At 37.1% G+C, this 25189-nt stretch overlaps 1 protein-coding gene across 1 annotated transcript; it reads left to right on the top strand.

The window, feature by feature from the left end:
* The first annotated feature begins 3314 nt into the window (after nt 1-3314).
* LOC149024452 (Polynucleotidyl transferase, ribonuclease H fold protein with HRDC domain-containing protein) lies at nt 3315-24734 on the top strand. Its single transcript, XM_089144683.1, has 14 exons — nt 3315-4244; nt 5608-5763; nt 6567-6725; nt 6814-6897; nt 7720-7799; nt 7901-7951; nt 8067-8175; nt 17052-17134; nt 17297-17342; nt 17638-17725; nt 17848-18017; nt 20137-20496; nt 20580-20681; nt 23869-24734. The coding sequence occupies exons 1-14, from the start codon at nt 3567-3569 to the stop codon at nt 24523-24525; spliced, it is 2823 nt and encodes a 940-aa protein (XP_089000809.1). The 5' UTR covers nt 3315-3566; the 3' UTR covers nt 24526-24734.
* Nucleotides 24735-25189: the final 455 nt, after the last annotated feature.

The raw sequence follows: 25189 nt of genomic DNA, 5'->3' as shown, positions 1-25189 counted from the left end.
GAGTATGCCTTCATAGTTTTGGTTTCTTGTTTTTTTAATGATAAAGATAGAATGGCTCTGTTATTGTTAGTTATCTTTAAAGTAATTTACTGTAATGCACGGTTAAATTAAGATCTGCAGCCTTGTTTCTTGCAGGAGGATGGAACAAATCCTTGACTAGATCTGGTGCATCTGATTTGTTAGATGTTGGTTACAGCCTTGTTTCTTGCACCGCCTTTGTGGAACAGTGGTTTGAGTCCCACCACTTTGCTTGATTCACCTGGGTACTTCTCTCCTGGTCAGGTAATTAAAAAGTCCATAATTTTTAAAGAGACAACCAAGTCAGAGGGTTCCCCTGCTGATTATTGCTTTCTCTTGCCTCATTTTTGTGGTTCAAGTGTCACATCCCCCAGCCGGTACCCTAACTGGCATACCCGGGAGTGTGATACACAGCCCCAAAGATCAAGTATCGAGGAAATCATCCTCCCACATATACAATAATATAATCATAAACAGGAAATAATCAAGGTTTTAATATTATAAACAAAAGATTCAAATCAAGAAATGAATAAATAAAATAATCAGAGTGCGGAAAATGATACCAGATATCCGAAGATATCAGAATAGAGTAGAGAGAGGCGGAAACTCACTCCACAAATACAGCGGAACGTAGTATGTAATTCTAAAAGGAATTACAATTGAAACAAAAGAAAATAAGAAAGACAAACTAAACTTAAGAGTTTTCTATCATATAGATGACATCTTCAAAAAAATGGACTTCGTCAATCCAACATAGATGTTCCGTCTCTACAATACGTCTAATCGTAGAATGCAACTTGATCACTCGAGGGATCATCAGGGTAATATTGATTGTCGCCAACACCTTGCGTGTAGTACGCTTCATCGGCTTGCACTTCATCGTCCTGTCCGTCATAGTAGTCAATACCTATAGAATAATCTAACAAAAGATTGTACAAAAAGGAATGAGTTTCGAAAGAAACTCTGTAAGGCAAGTTAACTCATAACAACATAAATACATATATCAGAACATAACAAGATGCAATGCAGTATGAAACAATTAATGTATGTATGCATCTAAACTCTATTGGCAGACATGCTTTAAGTCATAACACCATACTTCTTTGGGTAGGTCAATCACACAACGCCGGTTGGTAGTGGATCCTTCATCCCTCTCGGACAATCCATGACTGGGGGTTAATTCACCGCTCTATCACATCACCATTGGTCTAAGTACTGGAGCATGGTGATGTGATGACTTGAATATCATTGGAACTCCTGAAGAGCTTCCAAAAGTAGTTGACTATTTGAAGAAAGAATTTGAAATGAAAGATTCTGAAGAGACCAAATATTGTCTTGACTTACAGATTGAGCATTTGAAATGGAATATTTGTTCATCAATCAATTTATACACAGAAGATTTTAAAGCGATTTTATATGGATAAAGCACATCCATTGAGTACCCCAATGGTTGTAAGATTGCTTGACATAAAGAAAGATCCATTTCGACCCCATGAAAATAATGAAGAACTTCTTGGTCTTGAAGTACCATATCTCAGTGCAATTGGGGCATTAATGTATCTTGCTAATAGTACAAGACCGGATATATCATTTTCTGTAAGTTTATTAGCAAGATTTAGTTTTTTTTCCAACACGAAGACACTGAAATGGTATTAAACATATATTTTGGTACCTTCGAGGAACTATTGATTTGGGATTATTTTATTCAAATGAATATGGACATCAACTTATTGGTTATGCAGATGCAGTATATTTATCTGATCCACACAAAGCTAGATCTCAAACAGGTTATTTATTCACAAGTGGAAGTACAGCTATTTCGTGGCGTTCAACAAAACAAACTATAGCTGCCACTTCTTCAAATTATGCAGAGATAATAGCGATTCATGAAGCAAGCCGGGAATGTGTTTGGTTAAGATCTATGACTCAACACATCCAGGAAACATGTGGTCTTCCATTGGATAAAGGAATTTCAACAGTATTATTTGAAGATAATACTGCATGTATAGCTCAATTGAAGGGATGATACATCAAAGGAGATAGAATGAAACATATTTCACCAAAATTCTTTTTCACTCATGATCTTCAATGAAATGGTAAAATTGATGTTCAACAAATTCGTTCAAGTGATAATTTGGCAAATTTATTTACTAAGGCATTGCCTACTTCAAGTTTTGAAAAGCTGGTACATAAGATTGGGATGCGTAGACTCAAAGATATTCAATGATCTTCTCATCAAGGGGAGTAAAATACGTGCTGCACTCTTTTTCCCTTCACCAAAGTTTTATCCCATTGGGTTTTCCTGGTAAGGTCTTTAATGAGGCAGCTAGTGATATGTATTATTTAGATATGTATACTCTTTTTCCTTCATTAAGATTTTTTCCCACTGGGTTTTTTCTTAGTAAGGTTTTAACGATGTACATTATCTATTGATGGACATCCAAGAAGAAGTGTTATAAATAATATTGATTGTGGAAATCCATCACCCCCCAATAGACAATACTTTCAATTGAAGATCTTAACCTCCTCAGCATATAATCTTGGTGATTCACATTCCCATCTTTATTGAAGATTATAGTGATCTAAACACGCAATGTTGGCCGTCAATATTTCCATTCTATGCACCTTTTATCTTGGGCGGTAATCTATCTTTCCATATCAAAAATATCTTATTGTGTACAAGAATCATGTATTGTATTTCTATATCAGAGTAGATGTTCTTTCTACTATAAATATGTAATGCACTCAACTGAATGAATTACTTCTGATTGATCTTGTTCTAGTTTTCTTCTTTGTCTCTGATAGATTTTCTTTATTTTATAACAATGTTATATAAAATGACAAATTGAATTTTTTTTTAGGAAGTTCTACATTGTAAAACCACAATAGATTAAGGGTAATTGAAAAATTATGAAATCATTTAACCATTAAATGTACTATTATGCACATTTAAGAAACATGTTAGGGCTCATAATTCTAAAATGTCTATGCTTCCGATCAACTATCTTGGGGCGAAAATTGAATCGGGTTCCATGAAACTACAACGACAGAGTTGTTGTCATGCACTCACACGGTCACAGTGATTCAACCATAACAACAAAAACCCATCTCCTCAGTTCCAATCCATGCAGGGATTGCTGCTTCAGTACAAGAATGACAATCATATGATCCTTGAAACACATCGAAGTCTCATTTTCTGGCCCTTCAAAGTTTTCGACACGTGTTTGAATTGTGAATGAGAGAAATTAACAGTTGCCACGTGTCGAAGAGCTGCCAGCCAACTTGATACTGCGAAGCTGTTTCTCCGCCGAAACTCCTCTACTGTATAATGTAAAAGGAGTGTGAAAGAGAGCCGAAAACGGAGAGGAGACACTTTTTTCGACAATGGTCGTCGTAGCAGAACCCTAACCCTTTCGAGACGCTTTACTGCGTTTACTCTAATTTCTTCTTCTTTATTTGATCTTTATATATAATTACGCTCTCTTTTTAATGGTTTAATCGAAACCCTAGCTACTCTTTCACAATATTGATCGGTAAGAGCAGAGGCGATGGAGATTGATTCGGTGCCGGAGGAGACATTGAAACAAAAAGCTGAAACACTGCAAGCGTTGGCTAATGGTCCTTTGGCATCTTCTGTTGCGAAGCTTTCCGTTTCTTCGAGAGGTATTCCATCGGACAAAGATTTCCATTTCTTTCGTAACTTCGACGAATTTAAAGTTCCGATGAAAGGTATCGCTGAGAAATCTGAATCTCTATTACAAAATATTGGTTCATCGAGTTTTCTTTGGGGGAAGGAGATGACTTTTCCTCAAGATTCAGAAGAAGCTTACGACTGGCTGGTTAATGTCAATGATGAAGTTATTGAGAGGGGCGATACTTCCATGGATGAATTTCGTAGGCTGAGGAAGAAAGAAGAGGAAGTTGGCAAACCTATCAATTGGGTAAGCTCTGAAGATGGGTTTCAGTTGGTTTATGGCAAAAAGAAGAAGGTGGGTAGTCGCGGTGTGGAGGATGACAAGGTAAATGATTCGAGTCCTTTGACGTCAGTGAAGATGGCTTCAAGGGATAAGAAGACAACTGGGGTAAGGCCGCGGGTGCCATTCCATATACCATCGATTCTTCGGCCCCAAGATGAATACAAAATAATGGTTAATAACTCTAACCAGCCGTTCGAGCATGTTTGGTTGCAGAGAAGTGAGGATGGGAGCAGATTTTTACACCCTTTGGTTGGTTTTTTTTTCTCCATTTAACGCCTTCTTCATTGATGCGTGATATTGGTTTTTCTTGTTTCTTTGGTGTTCTCCTGTTGATGCCTTCCAAAACAATGAAGACAGTTTGTCTTTGCTAGCCAATTCTGGGTTTTATTTGTTCCAAATGGATAGACCCCCCCTTACTATTTGCAGTTGACTGGTTGCTCTGTTCTGGTGTGATTCTCTTATTCCATAGGTCTTTTGTTCAGTTCTTGCGGATCTTTTTTTTGCCGGCTTTCCTTTCTTCTTCTTTTTATTTTTATATATATATTTATATATATATTAAATTTAAAAAAAAAGAAAAGAAAAGGAATTCTCCAAAGATTTTATTTTGCTATTTAAATGTAGATGCAGATAATCGTCTTACTCTAATCACTTTCATTGTACATGTTTGGACATTGAAACTATGGGAACTCCACATGTACTTCTGTAATCATTGCTGATGTTAATTGCAAGAATTCATATCCTAGAGGCACAGAACAAGCCCCAAAGTTCTAGTAGTGATTGATATTTCTTTTCCCAATCATTAAATGCTTGCCCCATGTATTTTTGTTATTTTCTTCTCCATGCCTAGTCCACCTATTCAGCACATATCACACAATTACATGTATTTCTCAGATAAATGCTGTCTTCTGTTCTTGAGTTAGAACAGAGTATTGTAAAACTTCATGAAGGACTTGCTAGTAACTCTTTATCATATGTTAACTACCACTCGTTGGAATACTTGAATGATCCAATTGGAGTGTTAAAAGTACTCCAGTTTGGAAAATTAAGTTCTTCTTTTGAACTTACCCTTGTCCTTGATTTTGTTTATGAGAACGATATTAAGCCCAGCAGTCTCTCATTTTCTTTTCTTTTGAAAGTCATTGAAGTAATAGATCCGAATACCTAATCACAAAAATCTTGTGACATAATAGTTCTCCCCTATAACCATACGTGCAAGTGTGTTTTCTAGTTTACATATTGTCTTTGTGGCCATAATGAATTTTTTGGTTTGAGGATTTCAGACTACTGAGTATGTGCATGCATAATTACCTGAAAATTTCCTTATGGTCAAGGTGTGATGTAATGTTACCATATTATTGATGGGACATGATTAATGGATTGTCACTTCAGTTGGATCTTTGTTTGGATCTTTTTTTATTTGTTCAAAGTGTGCTGGCCTGCCATTTAATTTTCTTATGCTCTTCTCGTTTTCCCCCAATGTGCTTTGAATATTGTGCTTACTTTTTTCTTGAATACTCTTCTTGTGTTGATAGTATACAATTATTAAGTTTTTAGATTTTTTTTTCCTACATCTTATTGTTTGTTTACTTATACCTTATGTTGAGATCTACAGGAGGAGCTCTCTGTGTATGATTTTGTTGATAGAAACATAGGTGATGTGGAACCAGTAAAACCGCTGCCTATAGAAAGTACCCCTTTTAAGCTCATTGAAGAAGTCAAAGATTTAAAGGAATTGGCTGCTAAATTGCAAAACGTGGATGAATTTGCGGTAAATTCTCATGCTCATTTTGGTTTAGCTTATATTTATTGTTCGTTGGATTCCCCCCCCTCTGGGTTTACTATCTGATCGTTACTATTGCTGCCCTGATGGCTGTCTAATGTACATAATTAGTTTATTTTGTAATTTTTTGCTAAATATGAATTTGGTTACTGTTACATTGTCATTATTGCATGGTGACTGGGGGCTCTTGGATGTGAAAAATGGAAAGGTGTAAAAAGTGCCATTTGTTTCAGAGAAAGCATTGTAAATATACTTCAAACTGGTCACCCAATCTGATGGTTCCAGTATCCTCGTTAATCCTATGGAAATGGCTACTCATCCAAAGCGAACCAAATAAAAATTTGAGATCCTGTCTCATATCATGGGTCTGATCTGATTGCCAGTCTTTAATAAAATCTTGAGCAACTCGACTAACCGTCTTAAGCACACTATGGCTGTTTCCAATTATGCCAACCTTGGGCTATGGAAGAAGTTGTGATCAACGCTTAGTTGTGACCTTGATCAGCTTTATTGAATTGAACATAGCTCCTTTTTATTTGCTATAATGTCAAGTTTGCTTCTCAAATCCTTCCACAATATTAAGCCAAAAAAAAAAAAAAAAAAGACGAGTTATATGTTCTCTTCGCTCTGGGAAAACTGTTGCTGAGGTCTCGTTTTTCCCTCTGATTCAAAAGTTCATCACTACCCTAAGTACCCTTAAAGATTCATTTGGTTGATAAGGATATCTTATTGTAACTCATTGAACTAGTTTTGTTCTATTCTTAGTTACATATTTTCCTATTGTCACCTAGGTTGATTTGGAGCATAATCAATATCGATCATTTCAAGGGATGACATGCTTGATGCAAATTTCTACTAGAAGTGAAGACTTCATAGTTGATACGCTAAAGCTTCGGGTATTCATTGGTCCACACCTCAGGGAATTGTTTAAAGATCCCTCAAAGAAGAAGGTATGGTATTTATATTTCATGTTTAGGATAGGATGGGTTGATCTTAACAACATTGATTTGGTTTTGATTGTATGATTTGCTCAACTAGGTTATGCATGGGGCAGATCGTGATATAGTGTGGCTTCAACGGGACTTTGGCATATATGTCTGCAACTTATTTGACACTGGACAGGTTTTTACCTCTTAATTTTGTAGATGTAGACTTTTTTGAGCTTTCTCTCCCTTGTTTACTTAGAAGACAGATAAAAGAAAGCTATGACTAGTGGAGCTTTTTTCTTCCCCCTTCTTGATCATCTTCTTGTTGTATAATCCAATGCCTTTGTTTGTACTGCTTGTAGAGTAGAATTTAAAGATTAAAGGATACAAGCTGCTAGGCGGTAGAGGTCTACCTTTTTTCTTGATTATTTCCCTTACTCTTTGTTCTGTTATCTTACCTGTGGTTGGACTTGCAACATTCCAAAGCTCACGTATCACACATAAGATGGTTTCTACCCTGTATTACTTTTTCATTCAGATTCATTGTTGAGCTAAAATTTCTCCATATAGTTCTCTTTCTCTCTTTTTATTTTTGGTCAAATGTAGCTCTCTTTTCCACTCTCAAGTGCTTTCATGATTCTTTTTCTTTGCCATAATTAACTTCTGTCTTTGTGGATTGCGTAGGGGTTGTGTCAGTCGTTTTCTTTCTTTGTTTTTATGGCATGGTGGTCATTCCGTTTTGTAGTGGTTATATTGTTGTTGTTCATTGTTTGACTTCTACCATAGTGGAAATGAGGCTGTCTTTTATGTTTGTAAGCTTTTGAGATAATATCCTTTTGAAGTTACTGTTTGTGAACCATAATGAATGTCACACTCCTAGTCCTGTTTTCCTTTTCTTCCTTCCCTCCCTTCCCCTCCTCCTCTCCCCTTATTTTTTTCTTCCTCATAAATCATAGCTTTTGCTGCCAATATCCCCCATGGTGCTGAGGATTGATTTACCCTTTTATTGGACTCACAGGCCTCTAGGTTGTTGCAATTAGAGAGGAACAGTTTGGAGCATCTCCTGCATCATTTTTGTGGAGTAACTGCAAACAAGGAGTAACTTCTTTATCCTAACTGTATATCTTGGTTTTCTTGAAGCATTCCTTTTGGTTTGCTGTTGTCTTCCATATTATAAGGTTACGTAAAATTGTTTGCAGATACCAAAATGGAGATTGGAGACTGCGTCCACTTCCTGATGAAATGCTTAGGTAATTTGTGTTGTAGGTTGTTTTCATTTTTGTTGTTGATTAGATCTATGCTTCTTAACTGATCTCCTTATCATTATTTTAAAAGCTTGGACTAATTAGATTTTCGTGTTGACAGATACGCCAGAGAAGATACCCATTATCTGTTGCATATATATGATCTTATGAGAGCCAGGTTGCTTTCAGCACATGCAGAGTCTGAAAGTAGTGGTGATCTTCTGTTAGAGGTATAGTAATAACTACATCTTTGATATGTATGTATCTCTCTCTCTCTCTCTCTCTCTCTCTCTCTCTCTATATATATATATATATATATATATATATATATATATATATATATATATATATAAAATCAATCCGGATAATCAAATCGAAGCAATTGGATGTACGACTATGGCCTATGTGACATGACCAATCGATATGCACTCCACATATATGGATAGTAATAATTCTTACCTGTAAGAAATCCAAGACAAAAATGTCATTGGTAATGCTCAGGAAGAAGAAGAGAGGACATTTTTATATATCTTTTTCCATTAAGAAAAAAATAATATTATTTATTTATTCATTCTGTTTATCATAAATATGATTTTTCTAATTTCTGTTAGGGATTCTGAGTAAAAATACAACCGGTTCTTGTCGGCAACTACATTTGCATCTGATCATATATGTATTATAGTAAAGGAGGATTTTCATATGATATATGAAAACATATCTTTATGTACCATCTGTGCTAAGTGCTCTATGGTTTGGGTCTTTAGCAGGTCTATTGATAGAAATCAATAGTTTATTTCCGATGCATTGATATTGCCTTCTTTCTTCCCTCCATTTTAGCTATTGACATGCCTGGGGGTGAAGAGGATTGGAGATGGAATATATTATCTTTGACTAGTTCCTTTATAGACCATAACGGTCTCTACTATTTATGTATGACAATTTTTAAGAATATTCCTGGAACTATTTGTACTTTTGATGTTGGATTCAATATGTTTTCTTGTGAAAATGATGCAAAATTCTGGCTTTGTTTAGATAACCTTCTTCAAGCAATTTTTGGCTCCAAAAAGCAAAAAAATGTTCCTTTTTTCTTTTCTTTTCTGGGGGGTGGTGTTGGGGTGGGGGCGGGGAAAGGTTTGGAAACTTAATATGATCTCATAATTGTGGTTTCTTGGACCGACTTTATAAATATAATAACTATATGATCAAACGAGGATCCATGTAGCCGATCCCATTTAGTTGGGACAAAGCTTCTTCTTGTTGTTGTTTTTGTTGCTTGTATGATTATTGATCTCCGTCCTTGTGAAGGTGAAGCTGGAAAATTGTTTCTTTTGGGTGGGCAGTGTTTGGAAACCTGACTCAAAATGCCCATAGTTGTGGTGTCATGCACCTGCTTTATAAAAGTAATTAGTGAATGAGTATTTGTATCTGTCCTTGTGAAGGTGATCATTTTATATTCATTAAAGCGTTACTGCATCTTGTTGAAGTGATTCTTCTGATTCTAAGTTTACATTTTCTGGAAGCATATCCATGGTCATCTGTCAAAATCTTGGTTCATGGTTTTCATAGTTCTATGATGTTATTTGTGGTGATGTTGGGCTGCGAACAGGTAAGAGATAATATATTAATTACACTTACTGGTGTACCTTTTCACTCCTAGTAGAACTTTTACTCTTGCCCTAGAGACGGTTTAAGTAGTGGTATGTATCATATTGTATTGGTCTATATCAGTATCAGCGGGTTGTTTTTGAAATAAGGTTTGTATCAACTAATACAGTCTGATATGGGACCTTATAGAACAGATACAGTCCGGTATCTGATACAGGTGAAATATACTTGAGATGCCATTATAAAACCTACAAAATTGAAAACCGTGAGTAAAATATGAAACAGAGAAAAACCGAAAGCCATGTAAACTTGTCTGTCTTTGACGTGAGTTGGGAGGAAATCATGTAACAGAAGAAATTGCCCTAATCTTTACTACTTTAATAAGTTTTGAAAACTATTGGTGCTTAAACCATGTATTAAAACAGATTTGACCAAAACAATGGCAAAGTTTCATCTCTTTTTATTTTTTTTGGGGGTCGGGGGCGCTTCTTGTTGTGCACCATTTAATAAGGTAACAAACGATTCAAATCTTTGCATCAAGATGATGTATTTTTTTACATATTACATAACAAGGTGCTGCATTGTTTAAAAATGTACTTCTGTATGTATCATAAGTACATCCATCTGTTTCTTGATCATTTCCTCACTTATTTTAGCACAAATTGTCTCTCCAGTACGATTAATTGCTTCAAAGGAATCCCTGCACAATACCCATGCCTATACTTAAATTCTCACCTTGAGGTTCAGGTATACGCTCATTGTAGAGTGGACAAGTTGAAATCTCATTGCCTAGATGGTAAAGGGAACTTATGTTAACAAATCTTCCACCTATTTTACTGACAAATAGTGTATAGTGACTCCAAATATGTTCAGAATGCAGCATTTTTCACTTGTAAAACCCAGTTAGGAACCAAGAAATAACCATGAAATAACCATAATATACTACCAGTTGTATGTGTTATCTAAAACTCAACTCCCGACTAAGTGGCGTGAATCTGGTTTCACCATTCAACTCTATCAGAGGTTGTAAATATGAGGGAACCGGAGGAGAAGGAGAAAGAGAAGGAGGCGATAAGATGGCTGTAGCTAAGGGAGGCTTCTTCAAATTAGAAGACCTCCAAAATACTTTTTATAAATAGATGGATAGAAAGTCAAAAAACAGGGATAAACAAATACAGGAAATAAAAATTTAATTTTCACCTCCGCCCCCCCCCCCCCCGGGATATTTAAAAATGACAAAATTACTCTTTAGTTTTACTCTTTTAGTTGATCAAAGTGATCTCTTTTGTTTTAATCTGTTTTTCCTTCCCCCCGTCCCCCTCTTTTTCATTCACACTCGTGGAAACCATTGTATGTGATTTGATGTAATTTTTAATTTTTCCTCTTTTTCATTTATGGGAATTTTTTATTAAAAAGAAAAAGAGTACAGCTAGTTATGCTTAATAAAAATGAATGTAAAAATAACAAATCTATCTAATAGATTCCCTTAAAATTGCTCCAAAAAAGGGGGGGGGGAAATTCCTTTAAAAAGACAAAAAGGGAAAAAAAAGATATCTTATATCAGATTCCTATGAAAGAACGAGAAAATGTAGGAAAAAACTAATGAAAATAATATTAAAAAAGAAAAGAAAAGAAATCATCATGTATTCAATTAAGGATAAAAGTAAGGGTAGTTCAGCCATTTTAAGATATCAGGGTAGGAGAGGTAACAGTTCACTTTTTTTGGGGAATTAGAGGTGAAACTTTTGAGAGTGGAGTAAGAGTAAATAGAGACTAAGAAATTGGGGGGGGGGGGGGGTGGGACTTTCTATAATCAACTCTCAGTCCCCAAAGGCTTTGTAAACAGTATAAAGATCAATCCCACAGATGGATCACAATGATGTTCTTAACAAGTTTGTGGAAAATTTAAATCACATATGCTGTACAGAAGCTACAAAACATTCTAAAGCAACTGAAAAAATTGGAGACCTAATCCTCTTTTTCAATCTCATATTTACATGGTCTCCCAATTTAAAGCCAGAAAACAGCGTGGGGTGTTGCTTCCTCTACAAAATGACTCAGTAGAGACAGCCCGACAAGATTTTGATAACCAAGGGAGTAAGAAGAGCGATATTCAGGGAATATATCAGTCCTAGTGCTTCTGCTCTGGTACCATGTGAATTCGAGAGTTAACCTAGATAACGGGAAGGAGAAAGAGAAGATGAAGGTGGTGAGAAGATGGATTCTGACTAGGAAGGTTTCTGAGGTAACCAGGATTGGTATATGACAACCATAGGGCAGTGTGCATTATAAGCCCAAAATCAGCCTACAAGCATTGGGCACCGAGCTGGATGAATTACCTAAAGGGATGTTTTGGTCATTTACCACCCCTTGAGGCCAGAGTGTTCTAGTTAGTATTCCCATGCTGTTAGGAGTTAGAATCTATTTTTGTTTTTCCAATTTAGTTAGTAGTAAGAGTTCCTATGTGTTAAGGAGTCCATGTAGGAATTCCACTTTCAATTAGATTCCTTGTTTGAGTAGGAAGTTTTTACTTGTCCAAGGCTCTTGTTAGGAGCTCTAAGAAGAATGCCTCTTCTAGTTTCTAAGTAGAGTTTTAGATGAAGAAGGAATTCTATTTCAAATTGAATTACTAATTGAGTCCTAAGTAGTGTTCTTTTGTTTGTTGAGTCCAATTTTCAGTTGTCTTCTTGTTAGGCAACAGATAAGCCATCTCAACTGTAACAATTGAGATTTGATGATATTAATAAAAGACAGTTTTTGGAGATTGTGTTGTGGGATCCAAGGAGTATCCCCATAACTTTTCTGCAATTTTCCAGCTTATCGCTCCGCAGCCTTGAAGACCTTCAAATCCTTCCATTGTAACCCCCCTTCAGCTACCCCTTCCCACTCTCCTACATCCCAGCAACCTCCCCCATCCCCAAACCCTAGTTTTATCTAATCCCCACTGCAGCCCTTTCCCCCTTCCCTTAGGAACCCATGGTTGAGTCTCCTTCCATCCCTAGACCTTTCCGTCCCATCACCTTCACCTCCCCAGCCCTTATTCCTCATTCTCTTCTTCTTCCTCTTCCCCCTTTACTTGCAGCATTGCTGGAATCACAGAAATTTCCAGAAAACCCTGACTAAATCAACCCTGGTATATTCCCCTATCCTATTAGTTAAACCTCAAACCCCTTTACGATCCTCATCTCCCAATCTCTCTCTGCCTTCAACTTTAACCCTAACCTAATGCTAACCCTAAAATCCTAGACTTGCAAAACTTACAAATCCCTAACCCTGGCCAGAAGAATAATTTATGCAATTAGAATTCAGTTAAAACAGAATATTATTCCTCAATTTTAGACCTAAACCTAGCCTGGCCGAACCCTATAACCCTTCCTCAATTAACCCTACACTACCCTATTTATTACCCCAAGGTTTGGATCTCAACTTAGCCTTAACCCCGGGGTTTTAGTGCATTATTAGCTGCTGTTTACCATGTATTCAGCCTTGAACAGCAACGCTTTGAACCCTAGAGTGCCTGCTGGTTTTTAGAAAAGATCTTATCACTGACCCTGTAATCCAGGGTCACATCAGTTTCTGTCAATTAGAAGACCTGCAAAATACTCTATATAAAAAGAAAAAAACAAAGGACGTAAGAGTCCAAAAAGGAATAAACAAGTAAAGAAATGACACAAATACTCAACCAAATCCCTTTTGGGATTAATGTCATGACACTGACCTTGAAACTTCTACTTCCCTCTGCTTTTTTCTTTATGGCCATTATACCCTTCATTCTAGCAAAGGTCTTAGCATTCAACTTGGCTCAAGTCAACTCAGCTCATCTCACACCCATCTAGGTGGTAATGTTTTAGCGCAAAATGGTAAGAAAAATGACGTTAAGTTAACTAGTAGGTTATAAAAATTTATAAAGGGAGTCATTCACCTGTTACAATTGTTAATTGAGTCGTATTAGGAGTCTTTCATACTAGCAAAGCCAAAATCCAAGTACAGGTGTTGTAAGAATTTTTCTTTTTTGGGAAGCATTCTAGTCACACCTATGCGTATGCACAGAATGTTAGTTCAGTTATTGTAGAATCACTTTCGAAGGAAGCGGATCTCCTTCTGGGACTGAAGGTCAAGGTCAGACAGTTTCACTGCCTCGTTTTCTTCTGTATTGAATTATATATGGCGCTACAGATAAGTTTTGTTCTTTCCTGTATGCCTTCTACTTTGTTTCTTGATGGTGTCTTGATTGGGTTTCTTGCCGTTGCAACTCTTGTTCTTCTCCTTACAGAAATTCATGAGACTTTATATCCTCTATTGTCCTTTTGTTTGGAGAACTTCAATGTCAATAGTGGAGGAACTATGCAGAAGCATTTCCTTGGATTGGCCCAAACCCATCAGGGAGCCAAGATGGAGATTTGCCAGATTTAAATTTGGTGTTGACGCAGTAGGATAATATAGTTTCTATAGTTAAATTTACTATATCTCTTATCTTCCACTCTTTTATTTTACTTTTAATAGAATATGTAATTGTGGCTTTTGATTTAAAGTTTTGTTTTTTTCTTTCTTAGAGTTAGGTTTTCGTTTTGGATAAGGATTGGAGGTCCTTATTTATCTTCTTTGAATACCTGGCTGTATTCCATGAATGGCAGTTTTTGAAATGGAATATTGTTGAGGTATTTGGCAATTCATATTGGTTTATCTAGTCACTGATACTGATAGTGTGCTGATGCTGTATTGGTAGCATTGTGGACATGGGGTAAAAGTGTAAAACAAACATCTCCCATATGGTGGATCCATGCCGATACTGATTGATATCATATCAGTTTCGAAGTTTATCATTACATTTTCTGATACTGTGCACTAAAACCATGGAATGCAAGTGAGATTTTCTCATGGGTTGGGAGTGGTGCATGCTATTGTTCCTCCCCCCCCCCTTTTTCTTTTCTCTGTGACTAGGAAACCTTCTCCAATCAGTTCTCTTCACATGCTTTCTTCTACTCTTCCCCCCCACCCCTTATATTATGTCCTGATCCCTACATTTTCTTCTTGTTAGTGGTGACATTGGAGTGGCCTAGCCTTGTTGCCATTTTGTACAATTTCTTATTCTTTTCTCCTTTTTTTGAAACAAGACTTTCGATAGGCTAAATAATTAACCTTAAAGTGGGAATGAACCTCTCTGTAAAATTCCCCAACCTTTATGAAATGAAGAATCCAATTCGTCACTCCCTTCTCTAGTATATAAGAGTGGATGCTTACAGTGTAGTCTCTCTCTCCGTGGTGAAGTTACCTATCACAACCTGTTGTTGCAGGTTCTAAGCTTGGAAACAGCCTCTGCTGCAAAGAAAGGGATAAGGCATATTTGTCCCTCCCATCATAACCTGTGGCAGCAGGTGCCTTGTGGATGCTGTTTTTATTTTTTTTAACAGTAATAGCACTGGGTTGGGGAAAACTTGTTTAAGTTCAGTTGCATCCTCACGGTTCAGGTTGAGATTTGGGAGATTACTTCTCCATCCTTGGCAACTTATGATGCAGAGTTTGAGAGTGAAATACCACCTGAGACGAAATTCTAACTCAGGTTTGGAATCTGGATACGTCCTTCCTCTAGATCTGAGTTGCGTAATTTTCTTAAATCTGCAACCACTATTTACTGGTGCTTGGTAGGAATCACGAGTTCCTTTGGTCAGTGACTCTCACCGAAAGTTCCATGCATGCACTTGGCCAAACCTATGAGTTTTCTCATCCAGAGTCAGGAGGTCTGGTTTCTGCCATGGTTTCTTCTTTGTAGTTGGAACACAAGATGGGTTTACTTCATTGTTAATATCAATTTGTTTTTCTTTTGCTGAAGTACCCAAAAGCTTTTCTTTTTGGGTACAATATTCAGATTAATTTATAACTCTTTTATGTTAATGTTAGGATTATCCGTATTCCTTTGTTTATGTGTCATGGTGGTGTTTCCCACTCTTCTACCTCTGTAATGTGGGTTCCTAGTGGTAGAGGTGTTGGAGGGAAGACAAAAACATCACTTTTATCGGTGGGCAGCTGGAGCTCCCGTGGGGGTGGGGGGGGGGGGTGGGGATTAGTAAAGAGGTTGAAAGATTTCAGTATGAGATACTCTCATTCATATGGGAATTCCTTAGGGCCTGTTTGGTTACATGAGTCTGGAGATTTCAAATATCTAGAGATTTCAAACATAGACTTCAAACTATGGAGTTATAATTTATAAAATTAGTGTTTGGTTGTGGAAGAATCTGATCATCCTAAAATTTATTTGATCACTGTTTTGGTGCTTGTTGCTTTTGAACTCGGTCCCCCTCCCCTATCTACGTTTACCTTTTACACTAAAACATGATCTGTGTTTCATGTCTGGTTTTCCCACGGGTTTTTCGTTCATGATCCGGTTTGTCTCTAGTTCTGTAACCAAACAGGCCCTTAACAGGTGAATGCAGATCTATGTTCAGGCCTTTGCCCACCATTTTGCAGCAAATTCTTGGATAAACTGTTGACATAGAGTTGAAATACTTATTGAGGACAAGGTGACTTTTGAGGGGCTGGTAATGATAGGTCCCTGGGGTAAGATAGAGAGTGAGGGGAGAGTTACCATAACTAACAAAGGAGGATTATACATTGAGGGAAATATGTGAGGATGGGTATCAGTTATTCCATGTGAGGTTTTGGGCAACCTTTGGCTGAGGGCAGCATTGTGTGAATGCTGTAGGGGGTGTCTGGCACCATCAAAACCAGGCTTATCTTTTACTTTCTTGCTGTAATTCTTATTCCAAGTAATTCAATATTAATCCAATTCCTGTCACATTTTAACAAAACAATTTCCCACATCCAGACTTCTGGAAGACATTTATTAAAGCTCGTTCAATGGTCATCATGAACTCTGATGGTGAAAAAAGAGAGTAGAATAGCATGGAAAGAACAAAGTGAAGAATGTATACTTTGTTATTAGTCAGACTTGTCACTGTTATTTCTGATGGGTTTTGTGTTGTGAATTTAATGGGGTGTGTCAATAACTATGCTACTCAATGGTACATGGGTACACTTGAGTCGTACACATCATATATACTTCTCCTTTTACTTTACTACCCTTTCTCTTATAGCTTGGGTAACAAGCAAACCCACATAGGCTAGTTTCTATTTTCATTTTAACCCAGTTAATTTCCTAAACTGGGACTACTTTTGGCTTCCTATTAAATCGTGGTTGAGGGGGAGAGTTTCTCATGAAACCTCTCTCCTTCTCTTCCTTTCTCTGTGTTTTGTGGTTCTATGAATTGCTCCTACTCTTACAGAATGCATATCGTATTTGTTGTTCTTTGCTATTTACAAAATGAAATGAATTAAATACGATCAGATTTTTGTGAAAATAATTTCGTTTTAGTAATAGTATGAAAACGAGTCCAGGTAAATTTTAATCAACAAACAACATCAATGTGCTTTTGGTTCTATGATGTAATGTTTTTTATTCGTCTGAACGTCTTAGCTTCTAACCAACCTTTCTTGTTGCAAACAGGTCTACAGACGCAGTTATGAAATATGCATGCAGCTTTATGAGAAAGAGCTTTTGACAGATGCATCATATCTCCACATATATGGGTTTGTGGCCTTTGTGTCTTGTTGATAGCCTGGTCTTCTTGAAAACAGCACTTCAGAACAGTCATGATTGTTCTCATTTTTTGCTCTAATCTTTCGGCCCACAAGTAAACCTTCTATCAGGATGAAAGTTTTGAATTTTATTCTTTCTTGTATTCATTGCAGGTTAATGGGGGCTGATCTCAACGCTCAACAGCTTGCTATTGTTGCAGTGAGTTATTCCTCCTCTTTTCTCCATTGCCATCTCATATTATTATGAGGAATAAAACTTGCAGGGAGGGTTATGTGAGCACTGCTACCTGCGTGTGGTATAAATATGGCAGATGTGCTGGGGGTTGAGGTCCTCTCAGACCTTGCTGCCTAAGATTACCTTACAAAAAATATGAACTGAGTTCTTTATCTATAATTTCTTATGTTGGTATGGACTGCTTGGTTTCCACTAGATGACAAAAGTTTGTAATTGTAGGAAACTTTTAATTTACTTGCTAGGTTCAATTGGAATGCAGGGGCTTTGTGAATGGAGAGATGTTGTTGCCCGTGCAGAAGATGAAAGCACTGGCTACATATTGCCAAACAAAGCGTTACTTGAAATTGGTAATTGGGAACCCATTTAGTATCTGAACCTTTTGTGGTTATTCAAACTTTTTCTGTGTCACATATGTAATCACTAGACAAGTTTGCTAACTTCTGCTCTTTTGTGTTATTTGGTTAAAAAGCCAAGCAGATGCCCCTCACTGCTGGAAAGCTGAAGCGTCTAGTCAGGTCGAAACATCCTTATGTTGAGCGCAATCTTGGTTCTGTGCTCGCCATCATTGAGAATTCATTCCAAAATGCAGCTGCTTTTGAAACTGCAGCCGATCAACTGAAAAAGGGCCGCCTAGATTCAGTAAGATGTTTTACAAGTAAATATATAAAATGAAAAACCATCGTTTGGTCAAAAGCATCAATGATAAACAACATATTTATCCAGATAATTCTGTTATTGGGCAATATCTTATATACTTTATAGAGAATGTACCCTATTGTTTGTGATCCTTCCAAAGAATGGTTCAGGTGTCTTAATTTCACTGTGTGGAATCTCCTACTTTTACAGATCAACTTGGTGTAGAATAATACTGTTTAAGGTAGTCCATGATTGGCTTATTTGTAAATCACTAGTAAAGTTCCATGTGCAACATACGCTTGGCAAGTAGAAAAATAGGTGTTATGTTTTTGGTGGCACCAAGAGATTGTTTATCAAGAATAGATTAAGATAAGCACTAATAGGCTTTATACACTAATTTTTTCTGATTTAGAAAATAAAACATTATAAACATACCTAGACACCTGATTTCAGGCTGTGGCAGTAGATGTTAAGCTTTTTGAGCTTTTCTCCAACTCTGCCATGGATGACTTGAGCCTGGATGCTTTGAGGAATAGCTCCATCTCTCTTTCGTGTGGTTGAGTTTGTGGGAGAGTTCAATGATGGCTAGCTTCCACTGTTCTCCGTGGCAGAGTTGGATGACTGAGCTAACGATGATGACTTTTTGGGGCTTCTCTTTGTAAGGGATGAAATAAAAGACTTGAAGATACTGTTAGGGCTAGCAGTAGAATGGCCATTGATGTGAAGGGAAATAATGGAGATCTTCTCACGTGAGGTAGGATTGCACTTGTTGCAAGACATGCCATGAAGATCATAGTCTGTAGAAGGGAAATAATGAAGATTACAGTCGGTAGATTCTGATTGTTTTTCGGTGGAGGATCTCAGTTTGGCGATGGCGGAAGTATGTTGTGCTGTTCTTCGTCTCGAGGGACAGAGAAAGGGATGGAATTTAAAAAGTTACATTTTTTCCCTTACTTTATAATTAGATATAGATTGGAGAAAGGAAGATGGAAGGATGAAGAACTGATAAAGAAAGTGAATCATAAAGGATTATTTTCTTTAGATATCCCAACATAAAGATCATGTCAATAACAAACCGATGAGTGGAAACTAGGGAAGACAAAGAAGGTTTAGAAACATTTATAAAGATTTTCATGAGTTTTTTTCCCCTTAAATTAGTGAGAGACTCTTTGGGAAAAGGAGAGAGAAGCATTTGATTTAAGATAACATGTTTCTTCTAGAATACAAGGAATTATATTTTTTTAAGAATTGATTGGTGAGAAATGAGGGAGTCAAGATGGTGACTATTCTTTTAGTATCTGAAAAGTGGGGTTATATAATTATTAAAAAAAAAAAAAAGGTTTGCAAATTAGAAAGAATTAGAAGAGCTAGGGGCAGACATAAGATAACCTTAAGAGAAGAGGTTTTAGAAAGTATATGCATAGCCTAGGCCTTGTATCTAACATGGCCTCAAATAGAGCTGATTGAAGGCTAGAATCGATGTAGCTGACCCCATTTAGTTGGGACAAGGTTTGATGATAATGATGATGACGATGATGAGATTTAAGAATTAAAAAAGTAAGAATGGTACAAAGACTAAGGAAAGTGAAGATATATTGGTTCCTATTTTCAAAGCTTTGCAAAATGAATCTATTAATATTATTTAGTTATTGAAATTTATTAGTTAATTATGAATTGAAATTTATCAATTATGACGTACATAAAAAAAGGATGCAATTAATGGTATAGTTCATGTCGTACTTGGTAAATAAAAGGCAAACCTAGTGCCAAAAGGCTTTGGCACAAGCAAAGTCCGGGGGCAGTTTTTCTACGCGGTCTTACACCAACAACTTTTGTTGGGAGGCTGTTTTGATGCCTTGACCTCAGGGCTACAACTCATTAAATGTAAAGTAAAATTACAAATTTGGATATCATTTAATCATGTCTATAGAGTTAATGAGAGAGGGCTTTTAAGGAAATGAAATGTAGCCATGTCCTTTGGAGTCAATGCTTTTATAATAGTAGCTTGATATTTGCATTGTGGGAAGGGGAGAACTTGGATGGACCATTTAAAATTTTTTCCAAGAAAGGTTTTGTTTTGCTTTTCACTGTGTCAATAATGTGAATCTTTTTCAATGAATAGGTACCAGATGACAATGTGAAAGTGATAGCTGATGAATCTCAAGCAACCATGGGGACCCCTACAATGCAAACTGCAGCTGCTGAAATGCCAAATAATGATTCTAATAATTCATCAAATGGGAAGATAGGTGAATGCATAACAGCACCAGTCCAGGTCAGGCAAGAGTCTATAAAACTTGTGGAAATTGCTTCTAGAAGTGGTACTTCTGGAAATGGAGGCCCCTCTGAACTACCTGGTGAGGCAGGGAAAATCAAGAATGAACAGGATTCTGAGTTAAAGCTTCCAATAGGAAGCCCCACTATTTCAGCACAAATGGGTGACACACCTATTGAAACGGGCTCCATAACTTCTGCAAAACCTGTATGTAAAATCTCTGGATGTTGTAAATGTGTGTATGCACACTGAAGTTTGGTGTGATTACTGGTAAATCTATTGCTTTGTAGGTTACTGGAGCCACTATCCAAATGCTGAAAAAGCCAAGCAGAGCTTTTGGAGCACTGCTGGGGAATTCAATCTCGAAGAGAAAGCTTGATCCAGAAAAAAAGGTGCATTCTTTTTTTTACGTTATAGAAAACTTTACAAATTCAGATAAAAGCAAACTAGACTGATTGAATTAAAATGGTGGACCTGACTGTTGCTGCTATTGGCTAAAGACAGTGTATTGGTGCATTTGGGTTTGCACCAGTCTGTCTTCTAAAAAATGCATATTAGCATGGAGGCCAAGACCGGATGAAAAACCACCAGACGGATCTGGTGAAATCAATACTTTAACTGAAGTCTACTAATACATCTCTTTGTTCTCTTATCTCATAATGCTTGTCTTTTCACTTCCAGGTGCCCCTTGTGGTTAGTTGTGTTTCTCATAATGCTAGGAAAGTTCACTCATTGGAAGGGGGAATTGCAATTTCATAGTTCAACCTGTCTTTGAACATATATTGTAGTTTTTGAATGTTGAAAGTATGTCCGTCAATTGTGATATAATTTGGAAGAAATAAAGAATAACTTTTATGCTTATTGCATGATAATAACTAACAGGCTTATAGGAGTGTTCCATGGGCCATAGTTATCAAACCTTGTCAAGGTGACAACTTTTTATGGGCAAATGGTCCACCTTTTTTACATCAAAAAAAGTCCACACTTTATTCGCTAGGCAATTGACGCCTTATGGGTTGAGTGGTCACTTTTTTGACATTTCGTATTCAGATTTCCTTCTTTCTTTCTTTTTTGGCCCGGGGGGGGGGGAGGATTTTTTTTTGGGATTTTTAAAGTAAAATGATCAAGATTTATTCCATAAACATCACATAATAATGGTTGTATACTATGTTACCATGTAACGAGAAGCAATATCATCTTAAGGTTAAAGGGTAAAAAATAAAAATAACATCCTGATCATAAAAGAGACCAAATAGATTGGGACTTAATAGAAATCATCAGATTAGAAAGAATGGGGAGAATGGGGGGGGGGGGGGACTATGTTCCACACACCATCAAAAGCATCACTAGTTTGACATCGTGGAGGTAAGCATCATTACTACCGTTTTCATATTTATATGAGTCATAATCATAGTTATGATGCTATGTTGCCATAAACTTATATTTATTTTGTTATTTTTTGGATTCCATAATAATCTTGCATTATTTATGATTCTTTAATACTTTTCTAGCTTATGAGTAGAATTATATAAGTTTTAGTATTCTATTTGTACCACATAACTACTAAAATGCTTTGTTTGCCAAAGCAATGCTTTGCAGGCACCTAATCGCCATGGCACTTAGGATGGTTCCTAAATGCCTTGGTTGCCTTGCCGTCTTGATAACCCTGGCATGTGCCTTGACCCAAAGTCGCTCTTGACTAGGGATATGATACATCCTACTATATGGTTGTCACATCTTATGTTACTAGAAATTAGGATTTCAAGGTATAAGTGTAATGGACTTACATCTGTGTGCAGAACTAGATCTTAGTAGAAATTCTAGCATGTGTCATTTCCTTGGCTAGTGGACTATAGTGATACTGAATTCAGGATTGGAGGTCATGATATAAAGAGGTGCTCAAGATGAAGGTTATTTGTTGGAAGTTGAAACTGTACCTTGAATTTTCAGATTAAGCCATGACCAAACGAGGGAATTCCATCATCTGGAACAGAGTTGGGGTGGGTTATTGCTAGTCAGCAGGCATGGTAGGAGAATGTGCGAGATCTCATGAGACATCTTGCTTTTTCCATCTAACGAGACGATATGACGTGCTTAGTAAATAGGGCCTTGAGTGTCAACTCTCAAGTTGTGACTGAGATGATTTATTATAATGTTGAACTTTGCAGTTTGAACAATGAACGTGTGTAATGTCTGGACTTGTTTGAATTTTGAATGTTGAGCATCAATGTAGAGCATTTGATGTTTACAATAGGCAATTTTAAGGTTTCACTTCAGCATAGTGGTTTTGAACTTGGGTCCAAAGTAAAACTATTTTGACACTATTTTTCCCCCCTAAGGTCATCCATGTGTTCAAGTAGGTTGGATAACAAGTTTTAGCCCCAAATGACCCCCAAATACCCCTTGAGTTGTGAACAAAATTCCACCAGCTTGGGTCTCAAGACTGAGATCTTGAACCATGTTGGCTGAGGATGAAGACAAGCTCTGAGAATTTTATCCTGTTTTTTTTCCTATAATATTCTTCTCATTTAACCTTAATTTTATTGTTATCCTTATTTAGTATTAATGCCTTGTCCCTCATTCATGGACCTTGCATTTAAGATTCTGTTTTTTTTGAACTGCATTGCTTTCCCCTTTCTTAATTTGAGATATTTTACAGAATCACAATTAAATTGTATCTTTTGGTTATTAATTTTTTGGGCTTGCCCACAAGATACCTGGATTACAGTTTTTGGATTGCGTCACCTGGCTCCCCTCTTAAAATTTAACCCAAGTCACCGAAGACTGATTTCTTGATCTTTTCAATGCTGCTGCTTCTGACACCATCTATTTTTTTTTTGGTCTTCATTTTCTGTTGCTTCACTGGATTGGATAAATGGGCCAGGCTGACTGAGTTAACTGTGGTCCGAGTGACTGAATTTTTTGGTTTCCAGCAAAGACCAAAAGTTACCTGCAGTGGAGCCAATTCAACTGTTGAGGCAGTTTTGGGTGAGCCCTGTTTGTATCTGTTTTTAGCAGTTGAATTTGTGATTAGGCAGAGCCCTGATTTGCTTAAGATGTTTAAGTTGGTTCCTTCTAGCAATGCTCCCACCTCTAGATATATCATTTGGTTATCCATTTTGCACCTATTTGATTAGAAAGGCCTGAAAAGGATTCAAGTCAGAGAGAAGGGGAGAGGAATATTCACCTAAACAGAAAGTTGAGAGGCTTCTCTCTTGTAGGTTGTAGCTATTGAATTGGGTTTGTATCAGAAAGTAGCATCTGCTTGCTCAAAGAGTTAATTGCACTGGGTAAATGATTAATGCTTGGCCTGTTAACCAGTTGTATACTCTTTGGTCTTCTGTTGCTATTGAAGGTTCATCAAATATTTTAGTCACCATATGATTTAAGTATCAACTTTTTCTGCCTATTTCTTTTTAACAAATGACAGTTACCTGACCTATTGGCCTAGTTCTTGTCCAGCTCAAGTGTAGTTAAAAATGAATGATTCCTGCTGCAATTATTATATTATGGAACTTATTAGATCATAAATACTTTATTCATTATACTTACGTAACGGCCTGAAAAAAACTGTTTCAGGATAATGCGGAGATGAAGTTGGAGCAGATAAAGTCATCCGTAAACCTGCCATTCCACTCATTTTCAGGCAGTGACACTCAGCTGAGACCTCTTGTCCAAGAATGCAAGAAAACCTTGGAAGTTCAACCTGCTGAACCTGTTGCCACACTAGATGAGGTCAACAAATTAGAAGACATTATATCACTAGAGGGTAGCTTAGGTGACAAAGGATCACCAGATGGTGAACCAAAAGTCACCACTGATTCTTTGCATCATGGGGTTAATGACAATGACAGAGGTTTCAGTTCCGAATCAGATACGGGGGATGAACCAACATCTCTGTCTGATTTATCATCCAGCTTTCAGAAGTGCTTCCAGCCCCTAAATCACTACAATAACCATGGGCGGGTCCAAAGATCTCATGAGCATGAAGGTTTGCAGTTGAAGCCATTTGATTATGCAGCAGCAAGGAAACAAGTGCAATTTGGGAATGACCGGGAAGCAGGGGGAGAAGGGAAGGCTGATGGCAGCCCAAGGGTTCTCGTTGGCAAAAATGAAAGACGCAAGAGTTCAGCTGTTACTAGTGTCCAAATAGATGAGGGAGCTAGAGATAATCAGCAACCTAGAAGGCGCCAGGCATTCCCTCTCACAGGGAATCGAAGTGCAACCTTCCGTTGAGGTTGCAGGTAGTGTATGCTCTCTTGATCTTTTAATGTTGACAAAATTTGGAGAAAGAAATTGAAAAGAAGGGGGAAAATGAAAAGGCATTTTCGCAAATAAGCTTCCTACTTGACAAGACTAACAAAATCTGTAGCATTATGTCAGATCTCTTCGACCATTACATCAGTTGAGGTATGTTCTGAAATTTGATCAAGAGGTTAAAAGTATACGTCTGCATTGGTGGTTTGCTAACTTCAACCAAGACTATTCAGCAGAGGCTAACATTGGAGTGCCTTTGTTGGTTCAGTTGCTCAATCATTCTTGAGGAGTTCCAGTGGTTATTAACAACAGAATATAGAGAGTGGAGTGACAATTGAAAGACCAACATTGAAATTTTGCAGAAGAAGTGACAAGTATAGGCAACTAATTTAGAGAATTCAGTGAACAAGACTAATAAACTTTTCTAATACACAAGTATTTTCGGTTATTGGTTGATGGAAAGTCTGGAAGAAGGAATATGGTAGTGTAACAAAATGAAGTTGTGGGTGGGTTGGGAGTATTTTTCAATCTTTCACCAAAAGCTTCTCTGCTGAGTTTAAATCAGTGCGAACTTGTATGAAGGCTCCTTCCGGTTATGATCCCTATTCCATCCAATCAATTACCCTTGATTCTCATATCATGA

The sequence above is a fragment of the Hakea prostrata genome, chromosome 2 (genome assembly GCF_041222555.1).
Source record: "Hakea prostrata isolate BN-2017 chromosome 2, UWA_Hpros_2, whole genome shotgun sequence".
In the NCBI taxonomy this organism is placed as follows: domain Eukaryota; kingdom Viridiplantae; phylum Streptophyta; class Magnoliopsida; order Proteales; family Proteaceae; genus Hakea; species Hakea prostrata.
This window is presented reverse-complemented; position numbering and strand designations above follow the sequence as displayed.